This window comes from Papaver somniferum, chromosome 1 (genome assembly GCF_003573695.1).
Source record: "Papaver somniferum cultivar HN1 chromosome 1, ASM357369v1, whole genome shotgun sequence".
In the NCBI taxonomy this organism is placed as follows: Eukaryota; Viridiplantae; Streptophyta; class Magnoliopsida; order Ranunculales; family Papaveraceae; genus Papaver; species Papaver somniferum.
In genome coordinates, this window is record NC_039358.1 from 153,774,519 (window position 1) to 153,777,263 (window position 2,745).

The window sequence follows — 2,745 nt, forward strand, 5'->3', positions numbered from 1 at the left end:
GATGCTATTTTTTGGGAGTTTTTTCAAGGTAGTCGTTTTTTAAAAAAAGATCTTTGTTGGAGATAATGTTTTCCTCCTAAACATAACAGTGATTTATTTACAAACCCTAAAGAGGGCAAAACCCTATATTGTATACGTATGTACATAATTTTATTTGATGTGTTTTCTTTATCATTGATTAGGGTAGAGAAGATATTATATCATGGAAGGAGTTGACGGGATTATGGTTCGTCGTAGCGTTCCATCAGATCATAGCTGCCTTTTTAGTGCAATCGGGTAAGCTTTAAACAAACAGTTTTTTTAGACCGCTCTTAGGTTGATTCTTATAGATGAATATTCTATTAGTTTTATTGGTATTTATATGTTTCATTATTTGCAGATATGTAATGGACCATGACAGAAACAAGGCAACTGAGCTACGACAGGTTTTATCTTTAGGGTTAAAGTTTTTTACAAAATTCCTACATATGTGTGTTCTTATAAATGAGTTTCGTAATAACCAAATTCAAATAGTCTGCGAGTGGGATGACATTATCACATATGTAAATAGTATATATGCATACTATCATAGTACAATATGAATATTATTAAAGTATTACATCGTTTATAAATTTTGCTTCCTTTTGATCGATATACTATGATGAGATTTTTTTATTGATGTCGGTCTTGCTATATTAATCAATTAGAAATAAAAATAAATTATCTCATGATTTACACAGTTTTTCCTGTTTGCATCAAATAATTACTACCATACATACCTTACCGGTAGGTTGCTACTTCCAGTCCGAAACATAAGTATGTTATGCATGTCTCTTACCTTCTCTATTTTTCGGTTTCCTATCTTAAGGTTATTGTTCAAAAGGTTGCAAGTGACCCAACAAAGTATACAGAGGCATTTCTCGAAGTGTCAAATGAAGAATATTGTTCCTGGATTCAAAACTCTAATACCTGGGGAGGTACGTACGGTAGTTATATGTGAATATAATATGCATATAATTTTGGATTTGAATACTAAACAAGATGCAAATATATCTCATTATGAAACGAATATTTTTTTTAGCATGTTTACTTGGTGAAATGTTTATATAGTGATATCTCTTTACATATATATATGTTTTCTAAAAAATCAAAAAATCTAAAAACTTGAAAGTTTTGTACCACGAACAAATTAACATTCATTCCGCTGGCATGACTCTTGCTTTCTATAGGAGCCATTGAGTTATCCATCTTATCGGAATACTACCAAAAGGAAATCGCTGCATATCATACCGATAACGTGAGATGTTATGTTTATGGAGAGGTATGTATTGCTTCTCAACATTTTGTTTATTATTATTTATATATCGATATCAATTTCCAACATTGCTAAGTGTTGTATGTATTGTTTATAACTTTATATCAGGATCAAAAATACACTGAAATGGTTTTGCTAATTTACGATGGTCGCCATTATGATGCGTTAGCTGTATGTCACGCTCTTCATTCTTATTGCTCTTACATAAAGAAGGAAAAAGAACAATATAACTGATAAACATTGTCTTCAAAATATCAAGGATAATTAAATGTCTAAACATATACACAATAGTAACAAAATTGATCACCTTTTTATTTTTCATGATTTCCTAATTCATATGGTGTAATTAAGCAACATTTTTTATACACATATTCTTGGGTTATACGTGATTCTTGATTTTCATGTGTTTGTATGATTAATATATAGATATCTCAGGCTTATGGAGTCTCAGAGGAGTTCGACCAGACAGTATTTCCCGTACAAGAAGATAAGAGCATCGGGCGTGTTCACGAGCTTGCTCTTGACCTCGTCAACGAAGAAGCAAGGTGAACTCAATGTCTTTTCCGTATATTTACTTCCGAACATAATGCTCGATCAAAAAATCGACTATATTTCTATTAACTAATAAAGTAGCCTCTTACACACTTCATCTCCAAATTTAATATATACTGTTGAAAAAATTGAATATTAATATCTCGGGTTTTAATTGTTTGTATAATTTATGTTTCGGTAACCCACAAAATTAGGAACGATGGAGATATTGGAAATTGCTCTGTGGATATCATATTTACACGTGTTGTATGCGGGATTGAACTTATCGGACAAAAGGTACATGTAAATATATAGTCATCATAATTTTCGTAAGATCTTCAGTATTCTTAAATGGTAACCCGTGTTACACAATTTGTAGTTGTATTAAACTAGAAAACCTAAAGTGAACCAAGAGTTGACGATGAAAAAAAATAATTTTATGTTTATTTTTGAATTATCCCATGATTGTGGGATTAATCATTGATTAGTGTTTTTTTTTATATTACGCAGGAATCTATGCAACATGCTGAAGCTACTAATCATCTTGAATTTGTTGAGAAATTATAGATAAATGTGTGGAGTTTGAGATTGAATATTAAATAAACATTTTTTGTTCAGAATAAAATGTGGATGTAACTGTAATCCATGTAAGGTTTAAGTAATTGAAAGTCAAATTTCGTGCTTATGAAGTCATTAGAAGACTCATGCAAGATTATTTTTCTGGCAAACCTAAAATCCTTCCTTTTTATCTGATTAGTCAGATTCTTAATTAGCACGGTTGCATATTGAAAAAATAAAATACATAAAAACTCGCAATGAATGAAGAGAGGCGAAATTCAAAACTTATTATGTAATTTTGATTACTTTTGCAGGCCCATTAAAGTCTGCATTTGAGCACTGGGTTTGTCAATTTTATAGAA

The 2,745-nt window shown here is 30.7% G+C and overlaps 1 protein-coding gene across 1 annotated transcript; it reads left to right on the forward strand.

Annotated features, from left to right (window-relative positions):
• The first annotated feature begins 202 nt into the window (after window positions 1–202).
• LOC113352445 (ubiquitin thioesterase OTU1-like) lies at window positions 203–2,445 on the forward strand. The gene is made up of 8 exons (XM_026596264.1): window positions 203–276; window positions 380–425; window positions 848–956; window positions 1,209–1,300; window positions 1,403–1,465; window positions 1,721–1,839; window positions 2,041–2,122; window positions 2,336–2,445. The coding sequence occupies exons 1-8, from the start codon at window positions 203–205 to the stop codon at window positions 2,390–2,392; spliced, it is 642 nt and encodes a 213-aa protein (XP_026452049.1). The 3' UTR covers window positions 2,393–2,445.
• Window positions 2,446–2,745: the final 300 nt, after the last annotated feature.